The following is a 12,839-nucleotide window of genomic DNA, read 5'->3' on the forward strand; positions in this document are numbered from 1 at the left end:
ACGTGCATGTGTCGTGCCGTCTGGGACTGGACCCATCCCCCCCCCCCCTCTCTCTCTCTCTCCACACGCAGCCACGCACTGTTCTTCTGGGCATGGAGGCACAGCGCTGAGCGCACTGATATAACAGACAGCAGCGCAAAATGTTTACAAGTTTATCGAGATGAAAGTCCCTACTCCCCAGTCCCCACACAGTGACAGCACTCCATGTTTACGGCACGCACAGACAGACAGACAGAATATTCTGTAGGCTATAATACACTGCAGTGTTTTTATGTGTTTCCTTAAGCAATTGATTATTGTACTCGTCCTCATTTCGATCAAGGCTTCAGTCTCCTCATTCGACCACGTGTATCCACGGTAACGGGACATCTTTGTGCTGCGTAAAATATGCCTTCTCCGTCTCCAACTGTGTTCAGCTCCTGGCTCCTCACCCGCCACATTGTTTGCTTCATTTCCTTTATTTACTGCGGATTGCATTCACACCTGCACCGAATCGTAATCAAGTGCGATTGGAAGCGAAGCGAAACCCCCGTTTTTGCTCGGAGTAGAATGCGGTTCTTTGATACTTTCTTTGGGATGCAAAATGCACCCTATTAGCATCACTGCCCTCTCCTACAGCAGGGCCATGCGGTCAGAGCTGGGAAGCTGTACTCGCCCCTTCCCAGTGTTGATTTCGTCAACGAAAAATAAGACGAAAAATGTTCGTCGACTTTTTTCACTGACGAAAACTACATGAAAACTAAGCTATGATGACTAAAACTAGTTTAGTTCAGTTTAGTTTATTCGCACAATAAAAACAGTACAAAAAAAGGTAACATCAATAAAAGAGAAGTATGTGCAGGTGAGAAAAGAAACCCATGGAGGGCATATTTGTGGTTCTCACCAAAGATAATATACAAATAGTAAATAGACAAAGTAATCAAACATAGGTATGGAAAATAACAAAAACAAATAAAACAACAAATACATTATTTACACTTGTGTTTACACACTTGTGTTTACACTTAAATCAACTGTAGATTTAGTCGACTAAAATCTTACGATATTTAGTCGAGTGAAACTAGACTAACACGAAAACATTCCAGGTGACTAAAATGTGACTCACGGCCAAGCTACACCAGACTTTTCGCGCACAAAACGCGCGCGTTTACCCCCGCGCGTGCGTTTACCCCCGCGCGTGCGTTTAATTTAGGTCCAGTCCTATTTTTAAAAAAGGCACGCCTGGTGTAGCTTGGCCGTAAAACTAAATGGAAGCTATTCAAGAGACTTTGACTAAAACTAAAATCAAAATTTCCTGACAAAAACAACACTGCCCCTTCCCAATGTTCATATGGCATACGTGGTTCTCAAACCTTTTTCATGTCAAGGACCCCCCAAATTGACACATGTTAGCCCGCGGACCCCCCCATTTGAAGAGATACGCCAGGGACCCCCCCCCCCCCATAAGAGAAGATGTTTACAGCTCTAGCAGTGATTCTCAACCGCTTTCGTTTCAAGGGCCGCTAGAGTTTGACATGCATTAGGCTACGGACCCCCCATGTAATGGCATTTATACCTCTGGGACCCCCAATTGATATTGTAAAATCAATGTTAATTTAACTCTGAGAGTGTACAACCAGCGTCCGATGGCAGAAGCATCTGCCATCTTGCTCCGCAGTGGTAAAGCAGCTTTTGAGCCGCCACCAGTACTGTGAAGGCCATTAGTCTTTGTCCCCCCCCTTCCTCAACAGGGAGATACTGTATAAGGGCGTCCGGGTGTGCTGTCCGGACCAGAAGGACTCCAGCAGCCCTTGGAGGAGGCAGAACAACCAGTCAGTCTGTGCCATAGTGTGGAGGCAGTCAGGTTATTAGCCACCAGAACTCGTCCCCTATATGACAACCGGGGTAGCAACCATTTCCATTTAGACAACTTTGCACACATTTTCTGAGAGAGAGAGTGTCAGTCAGTATAAAAAGCATGAACGCAAACACACTCACAACATTGACATGACACACATGCACGTGCACACACGCACACACGTCTGTCTGTCTGTCTGTCTGTCTGTCTGTCTGTCTCATTCTATCTCATCTCAAAAAGACAATTACTTTGAAAAGATTAACTCCCTGTGTGTGCGTGCGTGCGTGCGTGCGTGCGTGCGTGCGTGCGTGCGTGCGTGCGTGCGTGCGTGCGTGCGTGCGCGCGCGTGAGAGAGAGAGAGAGAGAGAGAGAGAGAGCAGATTCATTCAATCTACTATGAGTCCAGCTGAGAGGAGTCCAAAAACACTCCCACAATCCTTTCAGTCAAGCCAAGGGTTGGTTACCATGGCGACATATAGAACCCTGTCTGTCTGTCTGTCTGTCTGTCTGTCTGTCTGTCTGTCTGTCTGTCTGTCTGTCTGTCTGTCTGTCTGTCTGTCTGTCTGTCTGTCTGTCTGTCTGTCTGTCTGTCCATCTTCACTCTTTCAAGCTCTCTTTCTCTGACAATCTATTACTCTCTCTCTCTCTCTCCCCATGAACACCTACACACAGTACCCACTTACATATATGCACACTCGCTGGCACGCACGCACGCATGCACGCACGCACGCACGCACGCACGCACGCACGCACAGAGAGAATGAGAGAATGCAGTCAGACATTAAATCCTGTTTCACAGTGAGTCCATTACATGTTCCTTTCAATTTGTGGTTCTCTGTAAACCGCATCATGGAGCATTACAGTCGATGACGCATTATGGAACGGTGCACACACACACACGCACAGTAATTAACAACAATAAACACAATTAAACAATTAGACAGACAGAAAGGCATTTTGACAACTAGCAAAATAAATAGTTATGAATGAACCACCCACCCATGCAGGCGCGCAGCCTTGCACGCACGCAGCCTTGCACGCACGCAGCCTTGCACGCACGCAGCCTTGCACACGCGCGGCCTTGCACGCACGCAGCCTTGCACGCACACATGATCCAGTGGTTCCCAAACCTTTCAGGTTGAGAGCCAAAAGAGAGATGAGACGTTTTGCCCTCTGGGTGGACCTACAGTACAGTGTCTGGCCTGCTCTGGGTGGACCTACAGTACAGCGTCTGGCCTGCTCTGGGTGGACCTACAGTAGTACAGTGTCTGGCCTGCTCTGGGTGGACCTACAGTAGTACAGTGTCTGGCCTGCTCTGGGTGGACCTACAGTAGTACAGTGTCTGGCCTGCTCTGGGTGGACCTACAGTAGTACAGCGTCTGGCCTGCTCTGGGTGGACCTACAGTACAGTGTCTGGCCTGCTCTGGGTGGACCTACAGTAGTGTCTGGCCTGCTCTGGGTGGACCTACAGTACAGCGTCTGGCCTGCTCTGGGTGGACCTACAGTGTCTGGCCTGCTCTGGGTGGACCTACAGTACAGCGTCTGGCCTGCTCTGGGTGGACCTACAGTACAGTGTCTGGCCTGCTCTGGGTGGACCTAAAGTACAGTGTCTGGCCTGCTCTGGGTGGACCTACAGTAGTACAGCGTCTGGCCTGCTCTGGGTGGACCTACAGTACAGTGTCTGGCCTGCTCTGGGTGGACCTACAGTAGTGTCTGGCCTGCTCTGGGTGGACCTACAGTACAGCGTCTGGCCTGCTCTGGGTGGACCTACAGTGTCTGGCCTGCTCTGGGTGGACCTACAGTACAGCGTCTGGCCTGCTCTGGGTGGACCTACAGTACAGTGTCTGGCCTGCTCTGGGTGGACCTAAAGTACAGTGTCTGGCCTGCTCTGGGTGGACCTACAGTACAGCGTCTGGCCTGCTATGGGTGGACCTACAGTACAGCGTCTGGCCTGCTCTGGGTGGACATAAAGTACAGTGTCTGGCCTGCTCTGGGTGGACCTACAGTACAGCGTCTGGCCTGCTCTGGGTGGACCTACAGTACAGTGTCTGGCCTGCTCTGGGTGGACCTAAAGTACAGTGTCTGGCCTGCTCTGGGTGGACCTACAGCGTCTGGCCTGCTCTGGGTGGACCTACAGTACAGCGTCTGGCCTGCTCTGGGTGGACCTAAAGTACAGTGTCTGGCCTGCTCTGGGTGGACCTACAGCGTCTGGCCTGCTCTGGGTGGACCTAAAGTACAGTGTCTGGCCTGCTCTGGGTGGACCTACAGTACAGCGTCTGGCCTGCTCTGGGTGGACCTAAAGTACAGTGTCTGGCCTGCTCTGGGTGGACCTACATCGTCTGGCCTGCTCTGGGTGGACCTAAAGTACAGTGTCTGGCCTGCTCTGGGTGGACCTACAGTACAGCATCTGGCCTGCTCTGGGTGGACCTACAGTACAGTGTCTGGCCTGCTCTGGGTGGACCTACAGTACAGCGTCTGGCCTGCTCTGGGTGGACCTACAGTACAGTGTCTGGCCTGCTCTGGGTGGACCTACAGTACAGTGTCTGGCCTGCTCTGGGTGGACCTACAGTACAGTGTCTGGCCTGCTCTGGGTGGACCTACAGTACAGTGTCTGGCCTGCTCTGGGTGGACCTACAGTACAGTGTCTGGCCTGCTCTGGGTGGCCCTACAGCGTCTGGCCTGCTCTGGGTGGACCTACAGCGTCTGGCCTGCTCTGGGTGGACCTACAGTACAGTGTCTGGCCTGCTCTGGGTGGACCTACAGCATCTGCTCAACATGGAAAGTCTTATTCTAAAGACTAGGGCCTATTTCTTGCGCCACCCCTTAGCCCTACAATTATTTGCCTTTCTTTTTTTATTTTACAATTTTGAAAAACATTTTGAAAATAGTCGATATACAAGCTCACAATGTGTCGATATAGATCGGCTAGTTGAACTATTTTAAACTGTAATGAGCCCTGGATGGAGTCTACACAAGGATGCTACGAATGGCAATAGGTGTACGTCACATGGACGGACCGCATCAGAAATGTGGACCTCTATTGGGACCTACCACGGGTCACGGACAAAGTCAGAGAGAGAAGGATGAGGCTGGCAGGGCACTGCGTCAAGTAAATTGACTCTATGGGAGCCAACCCAGGGCAAAGCCAGGAGGGGAAAGAAGTGTACCACCTATGTAGACCGATCCAGGAATCCCGAGTTGGTGTTGGCTAGACCTCACTCTCGCAGTAACTAACTTTATTAGTTACTGCGAGAAAAACTTTATTGGCAGAAATGTAATCAGTACAGGGTACAGTCAAACAGAAATGTAATCAGTACAGGGTACAGTCAAACAGAAATGTAATCAGTACAGGGTACAGTCAAACAGAAATGTAATCAGTACAGGGTACAGTCAAACAGAAATGTAATCAGTACAGGGTACAGTCAAACAGAAATGTAATCAGCACAGGGTACAGTCAAACACACATCCAATGGGATCACCGAAAAAAGTCCTTGCGGTCCATGTTTCCATTCAGCTCCTGGGTATTCAATTCATAATCTGAAAAAACTAAATTTGCTGTCCACTGCCTGCTTCTCTCCACTGGCAACAACCATGACAACAACCACCCACCCACCCCTCCACGCATCCCTCCACCCATCCACCCATCCACCCCTCCACCCACGCATCCCTCCACCCCTCCACCACTCCATCCAGCCACCCCTCCACGCATCCCTCCACCCCTCCATCCACCCATCCACCCACCCACCCATCCACCCGCCACCCCTCCACGCATCCCTCCACCCCTCCACCCACCTCACCTGCTTCTCTCCACTGGGCCTGCGGTGTGACAGCAGCAGCTCCACGGCTCCCACCACCTCCTTGCGGATGGCGTAGAGCAGGGCGTCGGCCGTGTGCACGCCGTGGTTCAGCAGCAGCTCCATCACCTCCAGGTTCTCGTTCTCGATGGCGATGAGCAGCGCCGAGCGGCCCAGCGGGTCCAGGCAGTTCACGTCCATGTTGTAGTACACCTCCGCCTCGCACAGCGCCTGCTTGACGCCCGCATAGTCGCCTAGGGAGAGAGAGGGAGAGTGTCACAGTCTCTGTCAGTGTCTGTGTTTGTCTATGTGTGTGTGTGTGTCTTTGCGAGTGGGCGTGTGCTTTGGGTGTAGGCTTGGCTCCTGCTCCCAGCTTGGCACACCTGGTTCCAGTTCCCTAATCTCCCTCACCTGCCTGGCATCAGCTAATCATCCTCCAGTCTATAAATGTTTGGTCTTCTCTCCGCGCCGACGCCAGATCATTTCACAACCTCAGTGCGTGGTAACGCTTCTAGTCAACCTCTCTAGTATATTCCTTGTGAATCCTTAGTGTTAGTATTTTTGGAACCTTGATTTTTTGCCTGCCACGAATATAGCAGATATACAAGCTCCTTTTTCCTCCTTTGTTTTTCAATAAACACCCTTGGACTTTGGCTTTGTTGTGTTCTGCGTTTAGGTCTGCCCAGGTCTGCCAATTTTTATAAATCGTGACAGAGAGGAGTTAGACCCTCCATAGTCATCTAGGATAAAGTTCTAAAGGCCCAAAAAAATTAAATTAAGCCTGACAAAAAAAAAACGCCACTAAATGGCCGGCGCAGCGGCACGCGCCGTGGTTCAGTGTGTGTCTGTGTGAGAGTGAGAACGGAGTTCAATGGACTTATCGCCGAAATAAAGGATTTATGTAACTCACATTAGGCTGTTAATGTTCCATTTCCACCATTCTAATGGATTTCCAGTGGTGGTGAGTAAAGCTCCCTTTAGTTTCCTCTGTCTGAAGTGAAGCAGTTATGACCAAGTATTGTCCCCGTTCGGTCCCCAATTTATATTGTAAAATCATTGTTATTGAGTGGTGCAACCACTCCTATAGACAGCTATGTGTGTCTCTGGCTGGCTGGCTGGCTGGCTGGCTGTGTCTGTCCCTGGCTGGCTGGGTCTGTCAGAGCATTTGGTTTGTTTGCACAAGTGTCACTGTTGCGCAGCCTAGCCACACAGATACATATTAACTGTATATATGACGACCTGGGGTGTTGCAGTACTACAGTACAGTGACAGTACAGTACTACAGTACAGTAGAGGGCCCACCTGGGGACCCCCACACGGTAACTCTGTCATTTCTCAACCATTTCGGATGCGGGGCGGCTTGCCAGAAACCGGCCCGGCCCCCTGGGGGCGTGTTCCTGGGGGTCTGGATGTTCCAGGGACCCCCGTGTGGGACCCCCCGGGAACCCCCACACGGTAACTCTGTACTTTCTCAACCGTTTCTGACGCGGGGCAGCACCCTGGCCGCGTTCTTGTGTAGTGTGTGTGTGTGTGTCTGTGTGTGTGAAGCCGGCTGGGGTGAATTCAGCACCACGGACAGAGAATGTGTTCAGCACTGCGGACAGCGCCTGCAGCCATACAGACAGAGGTGGACAGAGTACTCGACCCCAGTGCTTGAGTAAGAGTACTGTTCAGATTTACTCCACTACAAGTATAAGTAGCTCAGTCAAAATGTTACTCGAGTAAGAGTAAAAAAAAGTACTTGCTTTTAAATGTATTCAAGAGTAAAAGTGAATTTCTTATTTTTCACATCAACAAATTGCTGTAATTGTTTCACAATTATTTTATGGGATCTTGTAACTCTGAAACCACCTGCACTGCATGCACTGAGTATAACGGCATTATACGTTTATTTTTAATACAACACAGAAAAAGGTAAGAATTGATTGCGCCGATCGCCCCCCTCTTAACAACAACAGTTTGAACACCGAGCGAGAGAATTAAGCCCTGCTGCAGCTGATGAGTGGAGGGGGAAGCCACAGACAGGAAATTGAGGAAGTACCCTCACTAAAAACCCCGGGACAACGCTCCACACGTCCCAAACTCTTCTCCCTTCTGGCCCCAAAACTGTGGAATGCACTTCCCATTACAATCAGAACTGCAGCATCACTCCCAATCTTCCGCCGTAGTCTGAAAACCCACCTTTTCAGACTCCATCATGGCCCATAGCACTTACCCTACCCCCTTAGATAGCACTTTTTAGACTTAGATAGCATTTGAAACAGACTTATAGCATGTTATGTAGACAGCACAATAAGTGCATTGTATGTAGTCATAGCACTTCATAGTACATATGTATAGCATAGTATAGTATATATGTATAGTTTATATGTATAGTGTCATTATATAGATATGTTCTAGTTACGTTCTTAGCTTATGCATGTTTCATGATAAATGCATTTTATATATGTGATGTATTCCCATGCTTTTTTGTTCTTGCCTAATGTAAGTCGCTCTGGATTAAGAGCGTCTGCTAAATGCCTAAATTGTAAATTGTACAGACATGGCTAGTGAGAGAAGTGGGGAAGAAACAAAATCACACTTTTTTAATGAATCGAATGTGATTTTGTCCAATCTGTAGTATGATAATACAGTAGAACTTAGTATGTTATATTGTAATATAACTTATCCGATCTGTATGGTAGAGTACAGTATGATAATACAATATAACTTATATATTTGTCTCCCTGCTCTTCTAAATAAAGGTCTCAGCTAGACACAGGATCTGACACTGATCTGATGATCAAGATAAAATGTATCCCCTGAGCAAGCGAGTGTGTGCGTGCGTGCGTGCGTGCGTGCGTGCGTGCGTGCGTGCGTGCGTGCGTGCGTGCGTACCTTTCTCCACAGCAGTGAGGTAGGCTCTCTCCTCGGCAGAGAGTTCCACCTCGGCCCGTACGATCTGGAGAGGGATTCGATCCCGGTACGGTGAGTAGCTCACCTGCCACAATACACAACACACAACAACAACGTCAGCACAACAGCACCAAGCATCAACCCGTTCCCATTCTACATAAAGTCTAAAATACAACACAAAAAACTGATAATGTTTCTAATGTGACTCCTTTTGATACAGAGGCGGCAAGACCAACTGTTCAGTAGAGGAGAAAAACTGATTTAAAAAAAAATATATATATATCCAAAATGAGTTAATAGAACAGGCAGACTCATCACATACTAGAGCATGTCTGAAATAAATGTCAGAGCTGAAATCGACAAATATGAAATAAATGCTTAAACATGGGTGTACAGAAGTGAACCTTTCAAGCCTGTTTTCTCAACTTGCTCTTTTCTGCAAGACATTGCTCTATAAGCCATATCTCCAAAACTGGTGGGTCAAACTGAACAACCAATATGTCAATTTCACATTTCATGTCACATAAATAGTATATTTTGAATTCCAGAATGTTCCTTGTAACAGAGGACATTTCTATATTGCAGTATTGATACTTTTACTGACAGTTTTCTGAAAAACCTATGTTTCTATATCAGTGGTTCTCAATATTTCATGTCAAGGACCCCAAAAATTATCTGTATTTGGCCGCCGACCCCCATCTGAAAATATGTTGTTCCACAGACCCCCAGAAGCAAAGAGTTGAGTTAAAACGTTCGCTCTGAAAGAATATATATTCAAAGATTTGCACCACATTTTCATGGGGTTTTTCAAAAATAGCAGATCTACAAGCTCGAATAGCTAGAGTATAACATAACGCTTACAACACCGAAAGGGGTTCCCGCCCAGAGTGGTTTAAGGAAGAAAAAATAAAGAAAGTGAGTACTTTCCCCACCACCGTTCTGTTACGTGTGCTGTGTGTTTGACCGTGCTGTGCTGCTAATAGAACGCTGCGTGTGGTTGGTTCCCCTCTGGAATGGATCGATAGAGCTCTATCTATGTGGTGGATATAACAGGCTCTGCTGAATGCCTTACATGGCCAGATTGTATCACACAGACACAAGCAGCAGCAGCAACAACAACGATAATTACTGCTAACATGATGCCACGCAGTCGTACAATACGAATCAACATGTTGACACAGTGGTGCGTGTGTGTGCATGCGCGCGTGTGGGTGTGTGCGTGTGGGTCTGTGCGTGTGTGTCTCTCACCTTTTTGTAATACAACTGGGTCATTGGATTCATCTTGACGCCCTGGGAGAGAGTGAGAGACAGAGAGAGAGAGAGAGAGAGAAATGAACACTGTGTTTTGATCTGAACCATGAAATCAGACGGCTGGGAGATAGAGGAGATAGAGAGAGAGAGATAAAGAGAGAGAGAGAGAGAGAGAGAGAGGGAGAGAGAGAGAGAGAGAGAGAGAGAGAGGGCACAACAGTTCGCAACGTTGAGGGTTTTCACCTCGGACACATACAATGAACATAATACACTTGAAATAAGAAAGACAAATACATGTTGTACTCTACGGTGTTCAAAAAGGGCATAGGATGAAGTTAAAAACCTAGTCACATCACTGCGTGTGTGCGTGCGTGCGTGCGTGCGTTTGTGCGTGCGTGCATGTGTGGAATATGCTCCTTGGGATACTTAGGTGTTCTTGTATTCATCACATTCTCCCTTCTGTTGGTTTCATGCAGCCTTTTGTGTTCCCATATGCTTGGCGTGATTCATGCAGCTGTCACCAATCATCTAGATTACTATATAACTCATTATTTACCAGACTGCCCCCTGAAATCAATCAACCGCCTCCAACTTGCAGAAAATATACTAACCACGGTGCTCAGAATTGATTGAAAAAGCGGTGTTGTTTGTTTTTTCAATCGCCGAGTGGCCTGGCTTGCACCCTCCTCTTACATGTCTGACCTTCTTGCCAGTGTTGATACATTTTTTTTACAGCAAATTAAGACACTTATTGCAGTTCTGACTTAACCGTGCAGTCGTTTTTTAACAAAACTGCAATATGGTAAGAGGGCTACGAATGTCGGTATAGTTCTTCCACCACCACGCACGCACGCACGCACGCACGCACGCACGCACGCACGCACGCACAGCATCACAGTACTTCAGGCACAGAGGTTGAGGCAGGAAGCGGTCCCATGCCTTATTCAAGGTCTGGTCACATACACCCACGGTCAACGGTTCATTCCAAACGCACTCTATTAACGCAGACCCACAATCCTATACATGCTCAGCATAATATCTCTCACTGGCTGCACTGCTGCTCCGCTTGTCACAGTGATCAAGGCCCCCCCCCACACACACACACACCTCCCTACCAGTGGCTTTAGGTCTTGCTATGCTACAGCAGCGGTTCTCAAACATTTTCATGTCAAGGGACCCCCAAATTGACACTAATTAGACCCCCATTTGAAAAGATATGCCTGCAGGGACCCCCCATAAGAGAATGTTCAACCATTTTAATTTCAAGGACCCACAGTTTGACATGCATTAGGCTACAGAACCCCATTCAATGGCATTTCTATCTCTGGGACCCCCAATTTATATTGTAAAAATCTGTGTTAATTTAAAGGTATATTCAGTGATTTGACTTAATCTAAATATCACTTATTTTTTATATTCTTCTGGATAATCCTCCCTACTATAGAGTGAGCTGACCATATAAGGAGTTCCTCCCTGTCCCCAGTGAGCCCCTGGGGTCAAAAAACCCTAGTTTCAGTTTTGGTGACGGGTGGCAAAGCCTTCATCCAATCAGGATGAGAGAGGCCTTCCTCCAATCATGATCGAGTGGGGGCGGGCCTTGGTGCACATTAGAGACCAGCGGGTGGCGGATTTAGCCGCGGTTGCCGCGGGTGAACCGCAGTTTAGGGTGGATTAGGGTCAATTCAATATATTATAAATTAATATCGGATAAACCGCGGGTGAAATAATGCTGGAAATAATAAATTAATGGCAGCCATCTATCTATAGGCTTTATAACTTTTAAAACGGAAATAAATTAATGATATCTATCTATAGTCTTATAATATATTTTTTAAAAGGCACAAAATCTCAGCATGCGTGCGTTAGTAGTATTTTAATATTTTCCATCAGGCACAAATTAGACGCCTATATTGGCTAAGAAGGACCACAACAACGAGTGGGCTGCTAGCTGCTAGGCTAACAGGCAGCTGAGAGTATGAAAGAAACTTACAACTAACTGAAACAGAAGGGAAGAATATAAGTTTGGCGTGGGACTCGGTGCCATGGGACTGCATGGGAGCGAGGGCTGGATATATGCCACATGAAAAGACGTTCGTTGCGATGTGCGAACGTGACTGACTGAACGGACGGCAGCCTTGTTGCCATGGAAATGGGAATATACAACCGTAACTTTGGTGAACTGTCGGCAGTGGTGAGTGACACAACTTATAAATAGCCGATCTACAAGCTCACAACGCGTCGCAGCGAGCCAGCGACGCGTTGTGAGCTTGTAGATTGGCTATCCCTGCAGCGGATTTCGGGTGGTTGCGGATATATAAATTGGATTAATTAATTAATGCGGTCGGATAACGGGCGGATCATTAATATGTACGGGCGGATTAGGGTGACAAAAAAGCTCATCCGCAGTTCTCTAGTGCACATGCTGTTGGCCTGTTGCACTTCCCCCCACTGTAGAGCGTGCATGTGCACATTTTGTTACTGGGGCGGACTGGGTGGTTTTCCAAATCACTCAAATCACTGAATGCTCCTTTAACTCTGAGTCTGAGTTACACACCCATAAGGGTCCATTTGGTTCCCAACTACCGGTATCTATCATTTAGCTGGGGAGTGGGCCGGGACCCCCTGGAACGGACCCCACTTTGAGAAGCACTAAGCTACAGTGTGTCAGCTGTCATTCCACTTGGGTTCATTCATGCGTGTAGTGGCATGTTCTTTTAACCCCGTTAAGACCGGGAAAAGCATAGGTGTCAAATTTTAGATAGCAAAATGGAATCTTTTTGAAAGTAGCAGATCTCCTGTCGCAGTGGAAAACCACTGACGTAGAAACAGAGGTTTTTCAGAAGACATTTTGTGGAAGAATCTGGTCTCGGGTCTCAACGCGTTGCTTTACTGTACAGGCTGCCCGTCAGCGTTGCCGTCCGAACCGTTCACCAATCGATGCGAGCACGCCATCCTTGGCTTGTCGTCACCACGGCTGCCGCTAATTCATTTTGTGTTAGATTTCGTGGCGCCTCAGTGGAGGAGAAAAATCCGTCAAGCATCCCCGTGGACGACCGGAAGGT

General features: G+C 47.9%; 1 protein-coding gene across 1 annotated transcript in view; it reads right to left on the reverse strand.

Annotated features, from left to right (window-relative positions):
- The window catches only part of trpc5a (transient receptor potential cation channel, subfamily C, member 5a), a 136,669-nt gene that overhangs the window by 54,219 nt on the left and 69,611 nt on the right, over positions 1-12,839 (reverse strand). Inside the window, exons 3-5 of the mRNA XM_079491324.1 lie at positions 9,775-9,816; positions 8,509-8,611; positions 5,635-5,885 (exon numbers count right to left, since the gene is read on the reverse strand). Coding sequence (XP_079347450.1) covers positions 5,635-5,885; positions 8,509-8,611; positions 9,775-9,807 — 387 coding nt within the window. The 5' untranslated portion in view covers positions 9,808-9,816. The remainder of the gene's footprint in view (positions 1-5,634; positions 5,886-8,508; positions 8,612-9,774; positions 9,817-12,839) is intronic.

This window comes from Electrona antarctica (assembly GCF_951216825.1).
Source record: "Electrona antarctica genome assembly, chromosome: 21".
NCBI lineage: Eukaryota > Metazoa > Chordata > Actinopteri > Myctophiformes > Myctophidae > Electrona > Electrona antarctica.